The 20,819-nt window shown below is 36.1% G+C and overlaps 1 protein-coding gene across 1 annotated transcript in view; it reads right to left on the bottom strand.

The window, feature by feature from the left end:
• Window positions 1-20,819, bottom strand: part of INTU (inturned planar cell polarity protein) — a gene marked incomplete at both ends in the record, with an annotated part of 47,182 nt that overhangs the window by 13,956 nt on the left and 12,407 nt on the right. Inside the window, 6 exons of the mRNA XM_081999520.1 lie at window positions 833-1,022; window positions 1,821-1,898; window positions 2,436-2,525; window positions 5,142-5,260; window positions 9,849-10,052; window positions 16,198-16,283. Of these exons, the coding sequence (XP_081855646.1) occupies window positions 833-1,022; window positions 1,821-1,898; window positions 2,436-2,525; window positions 5,142-5,260; window positions 9,849-10,052; window positions 16,198-16,283 (767 nt within the window). The remainder of the gene's footprint in view (window positions 1-832; window positions 1,023-1,820; window positions 1,899-2,435; window positions 2,526-5,141; window positions 5,261-9,848; window positions 10,053-16,197; window positions 16,284-20,819) is intronic.

The following is a 20,819-nucleotide window of genomic DNA, read 5'->3' as shown; positions in this document are numbered from 1 at the left end:
TCTCTTGTGCAGAAATTGTTACAATTGTTTCAAATTGGAGAAATACCATCTTTATGTATTTTGGTCTAATAACATCAATTCTATAGTGTATATGAAAAACCACTTCAGAGAACACTTATCAGGGATGATGTGTCACACATATATAACATCTATTATTTTTATTTTAAAAATATTACTTTACTAATAATTATCCTAATGATCCCTATTTTAACTTCTTAAAGTCATGAAAATGAGGTTTAAGACTTAAAGCTATGATTTTTTTACTGTGATCTAGCTTTTGTCTTACTACTGCTTAAAACACAACTCAATTTCAAATTGGGAGGTAACCAGACACAGTGAAATGGTGCAGAAAAGCTCTACCTGTATAGTGTCAAACAAACGACACATGGATATTTATTTTGATTCTGCGATGGCCATTTATAACTCTCCTAAATTACAAATTACACATGGGCTTCTGGAGTAATATTTTCTACCTGGACAAATGCTTAAATGGTCAAACTCAAATATAAACCTACGTACCAGCAGCTGCTTTCCCTACTGCATATGCTAGTAGAGATGTGTGTGCGCGCGTGCATATATATTTTAAATAAATTTTAATTCCTTTGTCATCACGTTCTCTAAAGTCACCAAACTACACTCATAATAGCAATCTGTTTCCTGTAGGACTGATTGTGTAGTTCCAAACCTAAATAAAGGATCCTGTAGGAAAATGGGTGGTCTGGGATGAGCAAAGTGCTTATGTAAATGACACTGCAGCAGCAGAAGATACCTGCATCAATTTTCTGGCCTCTCATATACAAGTTTTTCTGGAGAGATCTGAAAATGACATTACCTTGATTTCCTGAGGCAACGTCAGCCAGCGCAAGCCTGGGAGATTGTCTAAGAATAACGCACTGCAGGTATCATAGTGCTGAGCACTGGGGCTGGCATTTGACTTGAGTCTTGCAGGCTGAAGCGCACGCTGGAAGAACAGGTTGAAAAAATGATCCAGGCGAGAAACATTTTCCACCTGGCAAAAAGCACTGAACAAACATGAGCTCCAAGTTAGAAAAACATCAAGAAACTTGTAGCTTGTTTATATAACCCTCTGTGCTATAGAAGTCTCTTTACAGCATGATACTACATTTGGATTTTTTTTCTTAACATTCATTTTAAACGTGAAAAAACCCACTAGGCTAATATCCAGGCAGTACCTACAAACAAAGAAAAAACTAAAGCAGTATAGTATTATAGTAGATGTCTTAGAGCAACTTAAGATGAGACAATGATCAGCTTCATCCTTTTGGAAATTAAGATTATTGTTTTTCTTTATGGCATACACACTTTAACCCTGAATCAGATGCAAGCATATGAACAGCCTACCTTGGCAATTTTATTTAGGTTACAGTCAGACTGAAAGTTTTCTGGGTGATTTCCAAACGCAGAGAAAGACAGTCACTCTGCCAAATAAAGTTGAGAAGTCTGGAGTGTTTACTTTATGAAAAATGTAACACCAATTTATACGTACGCTGTACAAATGGTGCTTTAACACAAAGGATAACATTTGCAGAGTGCTGTTGACATGGACAGTGCCTTAGATTATGTGAATGATTTAACCTAATCAAGGACAAAACTTCCTGAAGTAACAAGGACTGTTTAAGAGAGTCTTACTAGTGTTACAACTGAAACAAAAAGGCAAGAACAGAATTCTGTTTCTTATACAAGTGTACAGGAACATGCAAAGAAATTCCATGTAAACATTAATGCTACTAGCGGTCTTTTTCAGTGAGCATCAGTGAAAAATTAGTGACTAAAAAGAAAATACTTTTGAAAGAACTCACCTGTCTAGAGAACCGTACATAAATTTCAAGGTCCTGACAACATCTTCAATCATGTTCCTCAGCTGAGCAAGTGGCACACTAAAAAAAAGAACAATTCAAATGTACAGCTATGTTTATAACATCTTTACTATGATTAAGCCTAGGCATCTTTTGAAGAGCCCTATTCTTAAGTAGTGATATACTGCAAACAAACAGAAAAAAAAATTCTTCATCGGACTGCCATGATGACACAGACAGTAGTAAAGCTGGGAAAAAAAAGTCCTCTGAGAACCCATAAATACATAATATTACTGCTGTTATTCAGTAGTCTCTAATCAGGACCTGACTTTACCAAACACAAAGTTACTGTTTTCTAGCCTATATGTATTTCTGAGATCTAATAAGACCTTATTGCCTTCAGAGGAAATTAAAAAGAAACTGTAACAATGGATATAAAAAAGATGCAAACAAAATCAATCAAAAAAGTGGAATCACAGGCATAGAGACTAGTTATAGTAAAGAGAGTACACTGTAAGCCCTCCCTTTCTTGCTTTTTAATAGAGTACAACTTGAGGACACATAATAGGAAACAAAATTAAATTAAAAGAAAAACAAAGCATTTTATTTGAAACTCACTTTTCTTCAGGAAGGCCAATTACAAGCAACTTGTCAGATTCTTTCCAGTAAACAACTTGAACCAGTTTTCCACATAAGAAAAGGGAAGAACTAGAAAAATTAAACCAGAAGTACTTCTGTTAACACTACGAAGTCATAAAAGACCACCATTATAAGCCAGAATGATATGTATTTTATATGCAAAATCTTAAGCTTATGTATAATCACATGCATGCAACTGGGCTTGGTAATTATATTAATTATTACAGAACTCAAAGACTCTCTGATTTCTATCCCAAACAGATCAGGCCAGTAGTAACAACGTTTTCAAGTATATAAAGGACAAACAGCTACTGAAGCTCTGCAGTCATCTTTGGAATGATCCAGATGCTATTTAAAGGTCTTCCTGCCTAGCTTTTAATACAATCAACTTAGAAAGTGAATGCCATTTCAGATCACAGTGAGGTAACCAGAGTTACTAATGAAGGTTCCGAACATAGTAATTACTCACAAAATCTTTTAAAAAGACTCCACACATGTTTTGAAAACAAGCTCAAGAGGTATTTGAACATATTACTTGAGTGATAAACAAGCTTGAGCTCTCATTCCATCTCCTTTGTATAGAAAATTGCTCTACAAAGCTCCACAAAAAGACAGAGAGAACTTTCATTTGAACCACAGAGTGGATTAGAATATGAAACAGAGTTAGACCCAATGTTCTAGTTAGCAGTAAACCATACATTATGTACCAGATTATCAGATTAAATGTACTGATTGCTGATAAAACCAAGGTCTGTAAATATCTCAAACACTAAATTTATAGCAAAACCCCACTGTTCTTGCTATCATGCTAGAAATTTTAAGTAACAAAATAACACTGCTGCAAAGTAAAAAAAAGAGTAACTTTATTTTAAGCTTGAAAGATTCAAGAATGTAAATTTTTAGGATATGGCTCCATGATTAACTTACTTCACTGATTCACTCATACTGTAAAATTGACGGTACTGAATAAAACACTGTAATTTCTTTAGTTAAGAAATACCTTAGTATTTCCACAGGTCACCAAAAAATTTCAATCCTTCATGTAACCAAAAGTGCTTTCCAAACAAAACAAATTATATATTTATAATGCAATTAACTACAAAGAAATAAACATCCCCGTCCCAAAAGACACACAGTCACATGGAGACACAACAATCATAATTTACTCTTCTGATAGAAAAAGCTTCATAGGAGAGCTGGGGATTATCTAGCATATTTTTTGAAGACATGAGACAGTCCACAGAGACCAGCAGAAGTGCTTTTATATTTTTAAAACTCAAAAATGGGAAATTGAGAACCTTAACAGGAAAGGTGAATCTACATTACCATGGATTTCTGTATTGCTTTTCTGATGATACCATAGGTATAGAACAAACAATGGATTGATTTGTCTTTTGGATGTGTTTGAAAATCTGGACATGTCCAAAAATGCTTTTACATGGCAGAATTTCCATTAATAGTGCATAAGCATTTAAGAGGAATTAACATACCTCAGTGCTAATTAGTGTGGCATTGCCTTACAATCCTGGTACATGCACAAGACCAAGAGCCTGTGTTTGACACCTGCTGCTAAAGGAGTCAATCTACATTCCTACTGATCACTAAATCAGCAACATGACTTTCAGTAACTTATTAGCTAGAAAGTTATAAGCATGGTTAAAGCACAGTGTTAAAACTTCTTACTCAAAATAGTAGGATGCCAGAAAGTCTGAGAAAAAAAAAAATTAAAAGAAACAAATGTAAACATAAGTAAATTAACAAGTATTAATTTTCTGGTAAGAAAAAATATTCAGAAGCACTTCAAGAACTCCTTTTAAGGAAAAATTTATCAGTGGAAAACGAACTTAAATGTATTAAACAGGCCTTTTGCCTTTCGAGGAATTCCTTATTATTGCCAATGCTGTTCACTACTGTTTGCACTCTGTGTTCTTAGGCCTGAAATCCCATTTACATTTGGCTTTTTTATTCCCATTCAGGTCTTGTGTCTGATACGCACGGCACTGATGTGCAGAAGAGAATCTTGTTCGACACCCCCAAGAGATGTAAACTTATATACTGATTCTCAATGGGAAAAAACTGAAAAGTGATACTCGTTATCTCAGTTCTAATTATTCCATCAGAAAATCATCTACCTTTAAGTATTCAATAATCTGTTGACATATGTCCACCACCCCCATGCTGCTCCAAAAACTCAGGAGTCATTTTTATTAGACTTCTTACTAGAGTCCTGGTCTGTGGATATAAAGATCTTCCAGGTGTTGCAAGTTGAATGTGAAATAGAATTAATTTAAAAGTAGCAGGCACTCATAAATTTAACTGAATTACATTTTATATTTAATTCTTTTTTTTAATTTGATTGACACTGTTGTAGAATTTCCAGTCTGCCATAGTACAGTGCCACAGAATCCCAATTTAGATAAGGACTTTTTTAGGACATCTAAAAAGGATCTAAAAAAAATTTCACCGAATCCTAGTCATTACCACCCATGACAACGAAACTCCCCCAAATCAATGTACATCCAGGCTGAGCAGTCCAACTTCAGGCATGCTGTTCTAGTTAAAACATTACTGCCTAACACATACAGTCACTCTTGTTTTGTCTAGAGCTTGATGCATGACCCATATGTGGTTTTCTGTACACATATGTATAAAAGTAGTAATACATTACATTTCAAATGCTTTTACCTGATAATCTGGGTACCAGTAACACTTTCCAGTATGTCAGATAGTGTGAGAAATATTCCTCTCACACTTTTCAGTTTTTGGGATGCTTCTGATATGGGGTACTGATACAGAATTTCTTGCTGTGAAGAAAGTTAGCTGTTAGTTAAGCAAACCAAAACCAAAACCACAAAAAAAATCCCCAACAAACCCCAGAAAACAATTGTTTTTCCTGGCTTTTTTTTTTTTTTTTTTTAAAAACATTGAGGCTTTTATCATATACTTTCACATGGTATCAACACAAACAGTGGTCTGAATGGGCATACTGGAAAGTTCCAAAATGCACATGAATGTTTCTGACAGTTTTAACTTTTCCATTTTATAGAAAAGTAGGACTTATTTAGGATCATTATTATATGGAGAAACATAAAATGATAAAGCGTGGCCACTGCACTTTACAGCTTGAAGTACACTGTTAACAGATCTGATTCCAAGAGATAGCCAGTATTTGTATGGTTCTTCCAATATTTAAATTGTGATTTAAGTCATCATCAAACATACAGCTCTTTAAAACCAACAATAATAATACGAAAACTCCAATTGCTCTATATAACCCTACCTAATTGCTTTACATATATAGCACAAAATATAACTGAGGTATATGCTCAAACAACATACACACCATTAACAATTTTATCACCAAACCTCTGACCATCTGTGTCAGCATACTCTTAAAGAGGTCATCTTGAAAATGAAGATCAGTAGCGATAAGTATTTGTGACAATTATTTTTCTTTTTCTAACCATTTTTAAAAAATGAATTTTTAATGTAAGCATTTAAAAAATTCTATTATTTCAGCAACCATAAAAATACAGTAATAAGCAAACATACAATTCCCCCAGATTTATTGCTTTCTGACAAATCATGATGGCTAGAAATAATGCATGTAGTGTTAAGCATATCCAATGCAAATGGTATAGTAAATTATCTTTCTACAAACAAAAGAAACACAGACATGATTAACTTTCCTATTTATGTCACTAAGCACATCCAGCCAGTGCCAACACTCGTTAGAAAATTTTCCTTCATCAAGATTAAAAGAATGTAAAGTTTCATTACAGAAGGACCTGACAAACTCCTCATTCTTATCCAATTTAATTAGCTCTATTTTCAAATACTCATTAGTGACAAGGATTTTGTTCTTGAATCAATCCCTTAGCTGGAAAAAACCCTGCTATTTTCTAATTACAGAACTACAAAGGGCTAGAAAGAGCCTTTTTTTCTCCTCACTATGAACTGGGGCCTTTACACAAAATTCATTTGAGAATTATCTGTCCACTTTCCCAGGGAAAGAAAAGACAACTGTAACAAAAGGTCATAGCTGTATCATATATACTAATGAGTTAGCAAGGTTCAGCACATACCACTATACAAGATGAGCTGTCTTAAAGCAAGGCCAAGTTCATAGGCCAATGAAAATGCAATTAATAAATGAGAACTAGTTCACTCCTTCAAAAATATAAACCCTCTCTCAACCCAAAAACCCCCAAACTTGGACAGACTAGCTAAACTAATGGCTTATCAAACAGCTTCCCTTTATTTTTATTTTACTAATTTTTCAAACTGAGCCTAAATAAGCTTCAAAAAAAAAAAAAATTAGTGCAGTCTTGACAACATAAGAAACAGCTAAAAGAAACTGTGTGAAAATAGTGCTGACCAGCTAAAAACCTGTAATCTTCAAACACAGTGCACTGACAAGAGAGGCTTTAAGTTGCATCTTACATGAGATTAAAAAAGAAACAGTAGATGAAGGACAACTATGTATCCTTAAAGACTAATTCAGAAATCATAAAAACAGGGAGAAACACTACAGGAAGTACAAGCCAGTGTCTGTATGAACCAAGCTATCGTAACAGCTACTCAGTAATACCTACTTCGCAAGTACACTAAACACATGCTTCCAGTAACATTATCATGTAGGAGGAATATCAACGCTATTCCTTTTAAGACATGGTATCGCCAAGATCAGTTCAAACACATAAAGGTGTTATAGTTGTTTGCTGGTACAAGTAACACATGTTATGATCGTAATACCTACCTTGAACTAAAACTTGAAGACAAGATCAGCATTACTCAGTGAAACCATTATGGGACACTCCCCACATGCAAGCACACATCCTAAATGATTTCTAATTCTACTTTCCTTTAATAGTCGAGCAGAAAGAGCTTACAAGTCTTAGAGCTCATTAATTCTGGTTTTGGGTGCCAAAAGCTCCCAAGTGGAAGAATTAGTTACTAGTTCTAGCTGCCATTGTTTATGTGGATGTGATCTGCATACCATGCCTCCTTTGGATATGGGCAAAGCAGCTTAGTAAAGGATCATTAATTGTGCAGTATGGCGTAGGTGTATAACAACTTTACCGCTAATTTGAAATACTACTGTAAACTAAATCTGGAACAGTACATCTACAGGATAAATGTCGCTTTACTGTTCATCAAATGAAATTAAGAGACAAATGCCTTTAAGAAGGTGGCATTCTTTTGTTAGGAAATGTTATAAAGACCTTGATTACACCAGCAAAGCATCTCTCAACATTAGAGACTATCTGGAGCTGCATAACTGCCAAGACTTCTCAGGAAGCAATTCGTCTGTGGTATGAAGGGAGAACAAGTACATTATTAGTACATTGCATATCTATTCACCTACCAAAAGAGGAGCCAGAGGCCCTGAAATATATTTTTTTTTAATATTTCATGAAGTTTACGTGACCAAGAAAAAGACACTAGTCTTTAAGTCTACAGCAATTGTCCATAGCTGTTCTATCCACATAACATAGCAACCTTGGACTACAAACTTAGAATTGAAGAAAAAAAAGAACTATTTTGAATATGCAAGTGAACTTTGATAAAGCATCTTAAGTTTATTTAATTCACAGTTAAATGAGCTCTTTTAATTTTTATTATAGAGACATACCAAAGCAGAAAAATACTGCAGTATCGCATATTTTAATGGAAGCAGCCTACAGGTGGGAAAAAGAGCACAGAATGACTTTGCCCAGTTGCAATGCCATTAAAAAATAAAGTAGTAATTATAAGACACACTTCTATAAACTAACTTCTGCTGAAGGTACCTCCCATGAAAAAATGTAGTCTCTTAAACGGGATCGGAAAGAACTGCAAACCAAAGCTTACAGTGTTAGCACCTTGCTGTAATATGCAATGCAGCATATATTACCATAAAAAAATATTACATTAAGAGTATGATTTATATTGCAAAGTCAAGTACTCCAGAGCTATGAAGTACTGGATTTATAGTCACCTAATAAGCCTTAATTATACACGCTCACCTGTCCATCTTGTCCTCTGCACAATACAGGCATCTTTCAGATGTCTGCTGTGTCAACAATGTCATGCTGTATATGTACAAAAGGGCTGAATTAAAGTTGCACAAGTAGCCATAAATCTGTCATTTCCTAGCTTTCAACCACTTAACTCTGCAAACTTCACATTATTTACATAATATTATGATACCATGTAATTTTCTACAGTTCTCCTCCCCAGCCCTGTCTCTAGAAAACAAAATTAAACTCTATTATGTGTAGTTGTAACACTTGTTCTCTATTGCACATCACCAACAGAGCAACACCGACTTCTATCAGTTGAAAAATAGTATAAACAAATAATAAAGACACCTCAGAGAAGGGATGGAGCGCTGACTGATCTAAGGATTAATTCCGGGGAAGAGAAAGCAAAATGCCTTTCTTCTGCTCCCCAACTCCATCACTGTCCCACCATCCCAGTCCCTGGGGACTGACAAAACTTGTGCTTCATTTGATGTCTCCACATCCCAGATAATAAAAAATCACTGGGGCGCTACGCTAAATCTAAGAAGGATTTACAGAAGGCGGGGGAGAGTTTTTTTCTGAATGTTTGTTCCCAAGAAGTCCACTTTGTCCCTTTGTCATTTTCAGATCGGGCAAGAGGCCAAACTCAGCCCTCCACACCGTTCTGGGTCCCTGTGTTTTGAGTGGAGTATTCGTAGCTATGGCTACATCATGAACAACATCTACACAAACCTACAACGGGTTACACGTACACCGGCAACATTTTTCTGAAGAACACAAAAAGGAAAGAGATGTGAAAAGAAGCTTTACGGGACAAAGGAAAAGTACTTCAGTAGCTCAGAAATGTTGCCCAAGCAAGAATCAACAGTTGATTGCAAACAGCAGACATGCGAGAGCCCTCTAACAAAAGGCACATTAGCATTTCAAAACAGGAGGAGCTAGACAGATTATATATGTGGACTGCCAACAGCTCCTGCTGGGGAAAATTTTTTTGACTAGGCAGATTTCATAGTTCAAATTTGAGAGGCGTATTGAAAACATCACAGTGAGCATCTGAGAGACAATAATGAACTTCTGAATTTCTCTCTGCTTTGTCTGTTAACACCTCTAGCCTGCTGTTTATGTAAAGACATACAGCAGAGCAGAAGTGATTTCAAGTCCAATTAGAGTTTGTCAGCAGTGATACTAATTTTTTTCCCCTGGAAAGCCAGGCCTTATTTCTGTGAAAATGGATATTTTACAGACTACTCAAAATGATTAGCAAGGTGGGGTTTTTTTGTTGTTGTTGTTTTGGTGCTTTTTGGGTTTTTTTAACATGAAAAGGCATAGCAGTTGCTGTTGGCAGTTATTACCTTTCATCTTCAGTTTTATTTAGTTAGCGACATACCTCATCCTTAGATGTTTCAGAGTCCAGTTTCAGTGTGAGGAACATAACAATATGAGGCACAACTTGTATAGCCTGTTGAAGGTCCGTACTATCTTCTCCCCACAAGAGCCGAACCAGATTGTTCATACTTGACTGTGCCTGTTTACACCTTTGCTGAGAAGTTCCTTCAGGCTCAAATATTGATGTTTCAAATGTAAGTTTAACCTATTAAGATAATTATTGTGAAAATGAGGCTGTACTTACAATCACATTCTAATATCAGATGAAATAGATGCTGTTTGAGCCCTTTAAGAGATTGTTTTCTTAGCTTTACTGACAAAGACATAAGCATTCAAAAAATTCCTGCTGTTTCAAGAAAACTGATTATATATTCAGCATTACATAACCATCTATTATTAAGGACAAAGCCAGCTATTACATGCTCTATGAACCATATGAGTAAGCATGTGGTTTGGTGTGTTTTCATACTTAATTCTTACAGTTTTGAGAATGGAAAAATATACTTACTGCTCTGGGTTTGTCTGAACACAAACCTATTACCACACTTTTGAAACAAACAGTATTTGACTTCTTTCAAAATGTCAGCACTTTTATAAATATATATCCTCAAGGCTCTCTCATGAGCATTTCTTTGCTTTTTTTTAGCACACTGACAGGTACATTTGCACAGGAAAATAAATTTACATTAGACTGCAAAAGTCTTAAATTTGTAACACTCAGTAACACTTCTTATTTCAATCTGCCAACGTTTTCACTATGTTAATTTTTAAAAAAACTGTAGAGTCAGCAAATAAGAGTTTTGTTGCCATATTTAACGATTGTACACAACTAGCAAGAAGCATAAAAATTGTTTACCTCACTTGCTGTGTTATGTTTTCAGAAGAAAAAAAAAATGAAAGCGCTAACAGAACATTCTCTCTTAAAAAGTAACTTAAAGTTTAGACGATTAAGCTTACTTTGTCAAAAAGTTACATGAAGTTTACTGTCCTTTATTTCCCAAATAAAGTAAAACAGAGGAGTTTTAGAATAAACACATATTACAAGGAGCACAAAATCCAAACTTAGTGTGGAAATGATTCAAAATTTGCTTTACAGACCTCCTTTTTATGAGCACTGCCTTACAAAAATTATTTTAGTTGTTCCATTAGTCATGAAATGAAAGAGTTGGGTTTTTTTGTAAATGAAGACTTCATCCTAAGTATGAAAAAAGGGTATGTGAAAGAGACCTAGCTCTTGACTGAGCATAAAATTGTATTTTTCAAGGAGAATAAATTGACTTATTTTCTTAAATGATACTTTAGTTTTCATCATTGTTCAAAGTAAACATACATATTTAGACTAAGTAGGCACACTCTCAATTCCTTCTTTCAGAAGTTTTTACTCAAGATTGTTCGTCTGCTCTGAAGTATCCTGAACATGCCTATTGACTGGGAAGTTCTAAACATGATACAGCACACCAAATACTGCTTCTCTTTAAAGTCAGTGACACTTTAGCCTAATGATTGATGAAAACAAAATGGGTTTCTATTTTCCCACTTGCAATAAATTTGAAAAGCCCAAGCAGAGGCAATTTATACATTTAAATAGTAATAATTTCTATTTTTGTAGTTGTGTATGTGTATACACGTGTGTGTGTGTGTATATATATGTATACTCCTTAAAGAGAGGAGTGCCAGCAAGAAATAATGATGCTTTAAAACACTCACTGCCTGTCAAACTAGATCAGAGAAGTGCCATCATCAGCTCTTCCAGCTACAACATTCATGTCACTGGCTGCTTTCCTCCCATTCCACTCTACTCCCTGCCGACACTTCTCATTAATCTTTTCCTCTCCTATTTTGGCTGCTATCAGCTTTTTTCCTCTTTTCCCATTCTCTGGAACAGCACTGCATTCAATCCTGCTTTCCTGCCATGTGCTACCACATTTTTTTCTGACAGTAACTCATCACTCCTTCTCTCCTCATCATTTCAGTTTCAATTCTACACTGCATATTAACAGGACTCGAGGAGCAGAAACATCCAGCTAAGCAGCAGTGGCTTCTTACGACCCAGTAACTTGATCATTCACAGTTTCATAGACGTATGTTTTCTTCTCTGGCATTCTGTGACTTGGTTCTCTTTTTTTGTCACGCCATCTGCATGTATTTCAGAGGATTTTCCTCATACCCTAACTTCTTGCAGATTTCCTCAAGGCTCAATAGTTATTTCTCTTAACTTCTACTACATCTTGTCTGTGGACACTTATTCATGACACTTAGGCTACAGTCTCTACGCTAACGAGGCACGGATGTAATTCCTGCTGCAGTCTATCTTTTAGTCTCTCAATTTATAAAACAACAAAACAGAACAGCTCAGTTTGTCTTGTCTTAGCAACACAACCATACAGCCCTCCAAGCAAGAACTCAAAACAAATTGGGCCAAACTGAATTTTAACTCTCCCTCCTCCTGTGGGCATCCATGCTGCCTCCCACATCACTGTGGGCAGTACTACACCGCTCAGATGCAAAGTCACTGTATTCTGGGAAAGGTCTCTCTGCACAATCTGACTTCGAGTTCCTATCCAAATCTTCTTGATTCTAACAGCTTGAAACATGGCATTTTCTGTTCCTCTCTACTTTTGTCCAAGTTCTAATCTACTTCCTGCCTTTAAGAAAAAGTTACTGTGAAAAAGCCCATGTAGGCTGGAAAATATTGTAATAGAAAATGAAAACAGAAAAGGAAATGAAATAAAGAACGAGAAAAGCACAGAAATTACTAGCATTCCACTCTATGAACATATAGCATGCACACATTCTCAATACTTAGAACAGTTCTCAAAAAGGAGTTAATCAAACTGCAAGAAGGCACTGATGAAGGTGACAGTAACAGCAAGCTGTGAGGCACACAGATGGGAATTTTTCCCACTTAAGATATGATAAAAGCGGATCATGACAGAGCTCTCCCAAGTCATGCAATGATACAAGGAATAAGACATGGACAGTCAACTACTCCTAACACAGGAATCTGGGGGTATGAAGTGCACCTAATTAGGTGGCAGTTTGAAAATCAACAAGAATGAGTGTAACACACCAATCAGCTATGTAAATCACTGCTACAGGATGCTGTGGAGGTCAAAGAATTTTACGAACTAGATTAAAAAAGGAGAAGGTACAAACCTGTACATGATCCAACAAGTCCCTAACTATTGATTGCTGGAAGCTAGAAAAGTATGATTGGAAGGTCACTCTGTGACCTTTAATTTTTTCTTAATACTATTTACTTAAAAAATTTGTCAGTCTAAGAAACCAAAAATGTTATACCATTGGTCTGACCCAGGAAGGCACGCTTTCTGTTCATCTGCAAGAAAGCTGCATGTCTTAGAATGTGGATTTTATTATAGACAGAGCTGGTGGCATTGCCTGCCTTTTAAGATTGCCTGCCATTTCCTGTTGTAAGTCTGTTTTCCATGTGCTTATGGTTTGTACAACTGCAACTCAAAATTTCAGGCTGAAATTTCTGATTCTGAATGTCTGCCTCCGGCTGAATATTTTTAGAAAGTTTCAGGTAAAACGGTTTTGCAACTTCTGAGTATCAGGGTAAGAAAAAGTATATACTTTTAGCATGTCTTCCCCTTCCTGTTCTGTCTTGTGGTGATAGGAAACAGGCCCTATTTTGATTACAGAAATGTAAAATTGTGTAGACTGCAGAACGTAACTATATTATCTCAAGCATTGACTGAGGTGTATGCGTTGTCCTGTCACGTTCAGTGACTCCTATAAAACTTCTAAACAGAGTATCCAATGCTTTAATCAGAATTGGGACTTTATCTTACTAGGTGACATGCAAGGACCCAAACAGAAACAGTTCTGCCATTAAAAAAAAACCCAAACAAAAAACAAACAACTGATGTAGCATTTGGATTTTATTGCTCAATAAATACACTGAACTAGCCCTTAGGTGCCTAGAAGCTAGTTTGCCTAAACTGATGTAAGAAAAACAAAATTCTGGAAAAATAATAATGAGAAATGTTACGCCACATGCTGCAACTGAGAGAATCTAGGTAATTCGTTTTTGAAATTACTTCCAGTAATTTTTAACACTGAACCCAGAAGAGCGGTGACTTTGCTTATGTACGTAACTTATAACTACGGTAAAATGGCTTTAAACTGCATCTTTTTTGATATTTTGCAATGTATGCTGAATGAGAATACATTAACAGTTTTGGTTGCATAACAGCTGCCTTTATTACTAAATCTCAGAAACAACAATGCTCTGTTTCTTCAGCAGCATGAACAGAGTGTTCTACACTGCAAAAAAGCCAGAACTCTGTATTTTAAGTTCTCCACCGGTCTATTTCAGCAACCACTCTTCTGGCTTGACTCAAACTGCACAGTAAAAAAGGAATAATTGCACTTTAATAAGAGGTTTTGGAAAGCCAACATGACACAGTTATACATTTCAAGTAATCGCTGCCTACTTGACAGATTTACTGACAATGTAAACATTAATGGTGCATTAAAAGTAACTACTATATAAAGGGTTGCATTGCATTTTAGCAACAAGTAATACGCATACTCTTAATCTAGCAAGGATACAATTAAATAAACTATATAATATCTGCTTTTTTAATCATTTGATATTTAATAACAGTTACAGCAACTCCATATTTGGTCAAAGACAGGCAAGACAAGGTTTTTCCTACCATGGAGCTCTGCCAATACCTGACCACAACTCTGGTAGCTTAGGCAAGCTTCATACTGTCAAATATCTTGGAAAGGTTCCTATACTGACATACTCATACTCAATCTTACTGCAGTTGCAGATGCAGTTCTTCAGGCACTTACACTATGCAAGTTGTGAACAGAAGCACGTTTAGCAAAACCTAAAATTTCCACTTCTTTTTATGTCTGGACAGTAAAAAATGTCTATTATTATCACCTCGTGTATTCTACCTAAAGAAAAACTACCAAGAGGTTACAGACATACTGTAAGAGACACTATAATTTTAACCTGCTCCATCTCATAAGTTGCAACTTTTACCTTGCCTTCCTGTTCACCAGGAAATGGATTTAAGCAAAGTAACTCAAAATACTTAATTTTACACTACTGATATACTAGGTAATTAAGACTCTGCTGGTTTAATTCTGAAATAGTCATCTAATCCTTTATTAGTTATTATATTCTTCATTATAGCGCCAAAATTATTATTCATTTAGAAGATATATACAGTAGGTTTGAGGGGAAGAAACATTATTCAAGCAGGTCTTTTTTTTTTTTAAATAAATTTTTACTACCGACTTCTATCAATTTTCACCACTGTTCAGTTCTGAAAGACTTGAGAAGTATTTAATGTAAAGGCTTCTAAATACTCAAGAACTTAATTTTCTATTTAAAGATAAAAGCAGTATCAATTCTTCCACTTAAATGCTCTTAAATATCTTTAATGGCACTACTTGTTAACTCAGGCTTCTTTTTACTCTCTTGTGGTTTGAGAGTCTCTTTTATATTGATGTAGAGATAATTATTTAAGTCTTTCCATAGCAATTATTACTGTTGTCAGAACAATAATTGACAAAGAAAGCCACTACTATTCTGCAGTTGACATTCATTTTTAAGGTAGATATATCAATGTCTTGCTTCATACATGCTATTGCCAGATTGCACATCTCCAGCCCTATTACCCACCACGAGCAAGGCATCACAACATTACATACCTTGTCCTTCACTTGCTGAGATCAGAGCGTTCAAAACAACAGCTCTCAAAGGAACCATACTTGCCATCTTTGCCCATAACTACAACTATCACTGGTTAAAAGTTTGTGCAGGTCTCAAAGGAGTTACTTCCCTGTATTCAATAACAAGTGATTAATTTCAACATAATTTTCTAAGCAGGAAAAGTAATAAAACTTGAATTTTCACATATCTGTGTACTGGTTCCCATAGAGAAACAAGAATACCCAGAATCCTGGCAAGCATAGAATTCTTGATTCTCACACTGGGCAAAAAACCCAAAAGTAATCAGGTGTTATGGTTAGTCTGAACCTACAAGTATGCTGCTACCTCTTGCACAACATTGCATGTGGTTTCTGACTCTGGCTGATGACAGAGTGTGTAACAGCTGTACTGTGCCTAATGTCCCTTAATGGGACACTGGCTTGAGTCACTTGCACCTATTTTCACAAATCTTACCAGAATTAAACTCTGAAATTTCTACTCTAAGTTTGACTGAAGTCAACCAATGTGTTCAAAAAGTAGATGAGGAAGTTCTAAGAAAAATACTGCCTAAGTTTGGTTTCCTAAGGAAAAAAAGCTAGAAACAGTAATATTTTTTTACAGAGGACATTTTGGAATAAATGTTCAACTACTGTACCTGCATAGGACCTGGAACACAAGACAAAACCCTTTCTATGTTTTCAGAATTCACATCAACATCATTTACAGCAACTAGAGCATCTCCTGGAGATAAAACAGACAAAAGCATGAGAAAGTTAGATGGTATTACACCACAATACAAAGCCGAACAGTGTTTTGTTTTAAAAATTAATATGACATTCAAACAATCATAAATGTCTTTTTGTTACATTTAAGTAGATGGTTTCTACAGGCAACATTTACTGTGTTTAGAAACATTAGTCTGTTACCTCAGTGCTCTTAAGACTTTACTGTCACACTTTTATCATTTTACAAAAATAACTGTCAATGCCTCTCCTCTCCACCCAGGCCTATATCATTCTTGTTACTTGATCAGAAAACCCAACGTCTCCACCAATCAAGTTATGCCCAAGAATTACTTTTTCCCTTCCAAAACTATCTTTGTTCAGTTGTCAATCCTGCTGCACTGCTATCTCCATTCATAGAAACACTACTGTTCCCAAAACCACTCCAAAACTCACTCTTCCTGCAGAAGCTTAGAAGTTTTAGGCCATCGCTTACACCAAAGGTTTCAAGTGTTGGCTGAGCCTAACTAGGGGAGAAGCACACCACCCCTGAGCCCCTCTCTTTGAAGCAATCCTGGCAGTTATCATGCATATTAGTAACTCAGCTTAGTTCACTAAACTGGCAGAAAACCATTCACTCCTCATTTCATCCCTTTGTTGCCCAAGCCACATCACAATTTAGTCCTTTCTCTTCTTTTCCATGCCTTGTCCACTGCTGTGGCTTCTTATTCTGCCCTCTTCATGCTTTTATCTTAATTTATTATGCCAGTTCTTCCTGCCTAACGACATCTTGCGTTTTCTAAATCTAACTCTCTTCTCATTACTGGAAATGGGGAGAAAAACAACAGGATCCCAAAGAAAAAGTCTTTAACTGCAAATAGAAAAGGTTTGAAAAATTAAAGGCAGTAGTTACAAAAGCAAAGAGAACCAAATTAGATCTTAAAAACCCCATTAAAATTTGAAGTACAAAAATCAGACCAGGATTTCTATCTGAAGTAAGTGAAAATATTCTAGAGAAATATGCCAGTAATAATTAGGCAATAACCTCTGCCTCATCCCCCTCAGAGAGACACATGCTTAAGCATGGAGTGTGTTAAGAAGGATGAGAGAAAACTGTGAAAAAAACCCACCTGTGAAGTTAAAAAACATAAAGTAAAATAACATCAAAAGGTAAAACTACTTAGATCTGTCAAAAGGAATAGAGACTGAAAAGTGAAAATAGAAGTTTTTTTGGACATTTATCTGCTTAAAGAAAAAAAGGAAGCCGCAGTAAGGATACCTATTAAAGATATTTCCGGTGTGGTAGTGGGAGACTAAATCAACCAAAAGATTTGGTTACTTAGGCTGGCAATTTAGAATGTCAGTCCAACATTTAAGGTGAGATTTTAGGTTGAACCTACGTCAGAAAAACTCTCACTAAAAGGACAGTTCTTCATGGTTTCTCTAATGTCAACATCCAAAGTTGGAAGCACTTTTTAGTATAAAAAAAAACACTGTATCACAGAGGAAGAAGCCAATAAATATTACTAGAATAACAGAAATATAATGGAATTAAATAGTATATTCATTCTCAAGGCGGCAGCCAGGTAACACAAAACATGAAAAAGATAAAACATCCAGATGCATTAGGAAAGGCATTTACTTTGAATAAAGGCAAGTATTAATAGGACCTGACAGGATCCCGTCCAGTGTATGCCTTACAATTTTATCCACCAGTGCTCAAAAAAAATGAAATCAAGTGAGATCAGATACATAGAAGTAACGCTGCAGTGACCATGGGAAATGGAGAACCTGTTTATGTTGGTTAAAGATGAAGTCAGTAAGCATTAAGCATGAAAGCAGCTGGAGTAGAAATCAGAAGGTTCTGTAGTCTCAAAATAGAGACTTTCTAAAAAGCTTTCCAATAAGGCTATCTAGGGCAAAATACCTAAGATGAGGCAACATAAATTTATGAAAAGAACTGTACAAAGTGACTGCTAGTGGCACCAGGATTCAGGACTTGATGGTTCATTAAGCCCTTTCCAGAGCAAAATATTCAACTTCAGAGTAACAAAACAGGCCTTATTTTCTACTTGATTTTCTTTGGTGTCACTTTCAGTTGTCTCTGCTTTCTGTCCTATTGGGTGAAACACTTGATTAGTTTACAGCTTGAATCATCTTCTGTCTAGGGAAACGGAAGAAAAGAAAAGAAATTAGCTTCTTTCTTAACACTGACAGTGACTTGATTCCAAGGTCATTCTAATTCCTTACAGGTGTGAACTAAAAATACCAAGAGTTGCTCTGGAAGAGCAAACTGAAAACCAAGCACAATTTTGCTTGAGCTGCACAAAGACTCCCTCAAAAACTCCACATCCTCTCCAAGATAATTAAGATTTTAAAAAGAACGTAACACTTAAACGACTGAAAAAATGAAAAAAGGATTGACTGAGGTATTCAATTTTCTTTCAAACTCTTGAGCTTTGTTTTCTAGGGAAATGAGGCATCTCCAATTGTACTATGAATAGCTTTGATCCCATTACTAAATTTCAGCCAAAGCTGGAAGAGAAGGCTCCAGTCATGTTAAACGCCACAAGTTCTCTTCATGGACTGCTGGATAGAGAAGCTCCCCCCGCTTTTCCTTCCCTCTCCTGCCCCAGGCAAAGCTGCACCCTGAGCTCATCACCTGCCCTGTTTGTGCACCAGGCTGGCCAGTCTGTACAGGGGCAGTTCAGAATCAGACACAGCAAACACCGATTTGTCCAAAAAGCTGTTGGAGGACAGGAGAGTGAATGGCAATATAAGAGCAGTACAAGGCATCCCCATGGGGGGAAAGGCACGAGGGGAGGAATTCTGGCATAGCAAAAGTATGTGGATATAACGTAAATCCAAAGACAGCTGGACAGTTCATCATTTCCTGTGTTCAGAGGTTTTTTTATTTCTACCTACATTTACATCTCGTCACACTTAGGTGAGCCTCATTGGAAAAGGTGAAATAAACCCGCATGGCCCTCACAACTAGTGTCGCTACACTTGCGGCCTTAAGGGAACTGTATGAATTCCAGAGCACACTGAGCAGGCCAGAAGCTGCGATCATGATACCTATCCTAGTCTTCTGCACCAGGCCACGTGCAAAGCCAGTGGCAACATTATAGCAGTAATGCTACACCTGCAATAGAAAAACCCTCAGCCAGCTAGTAGGAGCAGCGCTCATCACTCTTCCAGGCAGTGTAAAGAGATGAAAAAATGGATATGGATTCATAGCAAATGCGCATGTTATTTTAAGCCTTGACTTGGCAACAAAAACACGCTCAACTGCAGAAATAAAGCACTGAGCAACTCCAAGGTTCAGTATGTATTTCAAGTTTTCTAGGGAGAAGACTTGCTCAGCTCAAACTAACACGGTAATGATAGTGACATTCATTCTAAGGAAAAGCAGAATCTGTGTCTCTAAGGTCTCTCAGTTTCCTGAGAATCTAGTAAAGACAAAGCATTTGAAAGTTTAGAAGAATTCTGACAATTTATCATTATTTCTGTCTTCTACCTTGTTGTTAAATACCATCAAATACAACTGGAATTCTTCCCGGGCGCGAGGCTGATTGCTCAAAATCGGTGCAAAACACAATTAAGGCCAATGGGAGAAAGAACATCCTTTTTAACTAACCATCAATAAGGGAATACAGAATCCCCCTAAAAAGCAAGCAATATTCCTCTTTAATATACTGGGCAGCAATCAACTGCTCACTCTTACTTTACATCAAATCAAAATTCATTCCTACTCTTTCTTACAGCAAAGCCAAGAAAAGGTTAAGTTTTATTATACACACAAAAATGTTATCATTCCTTGGAATTAAATTGTTTTTTCCTATTTCAAGTAATAGTAGCTCTCTTCCTAACCTCTGTGTTTCTTGATGAACAACACAGTAAAGTTTTAGCCTATCAAATCTTCAATACAACAGTAACTCAAAGACAAGAAAGTTGAAAGTTAAGCAGTATTTAAAAGCAACTCAGTAAGCCCACGCCAGAGCCCCAGGACTTGAAAATTAGTAATCAAAAGCAGAGCATTCAGGCTACTCTAATATAACAAGAAATTATAAACAGAATTACTGCATTCTTTGTTGAAGAACACAGTATTAACGATCATAATTCACAAATACAAAAGAAAGCATAAATTGCTCTTGTACTAATCTGGAGCACTGTTAAACAAGAGTTGTTCGTGTTCTGTTTGTTTTACTAGAGACATTACAAATTCTGTTCTAAAGACAACAGTCGAGTCCTCTAATCCACACAGACATTCAAATCAGCTGCACACATTTTGTGAAGACATATGCACCTTAGCACTTAAGGGAGTATTTCTGAACCACATCTCCCAGGGTGGAACATAGAAAGACACTTTGAAAGGAGAAGATCCATCAGTATGTACATGTTATATACTCAAAGTGTTTTATTTATTTGACACCTAACATACATATGTAAAACCTTCATCACATCAGTAAATATTTATTCCATTCAATTTGTAAAAATGTAATCATGTACCATAAATGGAACAGCCTTCCAGAAGACACAGCCAAAGCAGTCC

Source organism: Phaethon aethereus (assembly GCF_964289735.1).
Source record: "Phaethon aethereus genome assembly, chromosome: 4".
Taxonomy (NCBI): domain Eukaryota; kingdom Metazoa; phylum Chordata; class Aves; order Phaethontiformes; family Phaethontidae; genus Phaethon; species Phaethon aethereus.
This window is presented reverse-complemented; position numbering and strand designations above follow the sequence as displayed.